The sequence below is a fragment of the Sphaeroforma arctica genome, assembly GCF_001186125.1.
Source record: "Sphaeroforma arctica JP610 unplaced genomic scaffold supercont1.6817, whole genome shotgun sequence".
Taxonomy (NCBI): Eukaryota; class Ichthyosporea; order Ichthyophonida; genus Sphaeroforma; species Sphaeroforma arctica.
In genome coordinates, this window is record NW_014033741.1 from 1 (window position 1) to 1,565 (window position 1,565).

General features: G+C 37.1%; 1 protein-coding gene across 1 annotated transcript; it reads left to right on the forward strand.

The window, feature by feature from the left end:
• Positions 1–440: 440 nt before the first annotated feature.
• SARC_15826 (hypothetical protein) lies at positions 441–1,462 on the forward strand (the record flags this gene model as incomplete). The annotated part of the gene is made up of 2 exons (XM_014290062.1): positions 441–620; positions 1,070–1,462. Coding segments are annotated over 2 exons (204 nt in total), but the record flags the coding sequence as incomplete, so codon positions are not given.
• Between the last annotated feature and the right edge of the window lie 103 nt (positions 1,463–1,565).

Consider the following 1,565-nt stretch of genomic DNA (forward strand, 5'->3'; position numbering starts at 1 on the left):
TATATATATATATATATATATATATATATATATATATATATATATATATATATATATATATATATATATATATATATATATATATATATATATATATATATATATATATATATATATATATATATATACTATATATATATATATATATATATATATATATATATATATATATATATATATGTGTGTGTGTGTGTGTATGTATATGTATATGTATGTGAATGTATATGGACATATATGTATGCAAGTATAAATAAATATATACATATATATATATATAGTGTGTGTGTGTATGTGTGTATGTGTGTCTGTGCGTGTGTTTTTTTAATGCGTGTATGTGTGTTTTTGTGCGTATGTATGCGTACATATATCTATTTGTATGCCTATACCTAGAACGAAATCTCAATTATCTACTTCATACCCCCTTCTCTCCCTCTCATTCCCAGTCGCAAGCATCGTTGAAGAACGCCTTCAGTGCCCCTTTGCCCAAGAGTGCAGGTGCACACCCCTTGGCGGGTGTGGGAAGGGCCAGAAACGAGCTCTGCATTGTGTGTCGTAAGCCAATCGAGCAGGTGCAAATGGCTACACACATGCTGAACGCACACAACGTCGTACAGAAAGCGGTATGCTTGTCAACTCTGGCACGCCCTGCGGTGATTAGTGTGCGTGTGTATGTGCATCCTCATGTTAATATCCTGTACATAACTTGTGCGAGTGTTTGTGCATCCTGTTAATAGCCTGTACATACCTTGTGCGAGTGTGTGTGCATCCCGTTAGTATCCTGTACATAACTTCTCACCCTATACCCCTGACCCGTATATATTTCTGCGTTTCTTTTGGGTTTGTTTTTTCTTCTTCTTTCTTTTCTTTCTCGTATTCAAGGTTGCAGATCGTTTAACGGATGAGGTAGACAAATCACATTGCATTACCTGATATCTTATTGAGGGTTTGAATATATCTGTTCCTCTGCATTTGTGTGTGGTGTATTTCCAATGTTCTATTTGGCACGTGTAGTTAACTAGCTTTCTTGCTATGCACCTCCTCATTTATTTTCCATCGACACTCCCCACAGAAACCGCCGTCACGCCTGTGGTAGGGTCTCGTAAGTCTGTTCTGGTGCAACAAATTAGGATTTTGGAATGGGTCTGTACCGTGCTTGCTCAGTAGTACCGGGCACTATATGCTCTGTCAGCTTTAGGGATATATATTTGTTCCTCAGATATAGGGATGGGGTTTCACCACATTCAGAAGCGCGGTAACGGCACAGTCACAATCAGATTTGCAGTATTGGATTTATATACTCAACTCGAAAGAAACCAACCCGCAGTGCTATTAGTGAAACGTCAGATTTAGGGATGTATTCAAATCCGTCCCAGACATACGGCAGCATTCTGTATTATCGAGCGCTTTTAGATCAGTCATGAATGCTCAGCATACCAATAAACATATCATACGGAATCCGTGCACAAATGTATATAGAGCGCAGGGGATCCAGTAGTATCGACAATCCTATTATATATATATATATGTATATATATATATCACACACACACACACACATATATATA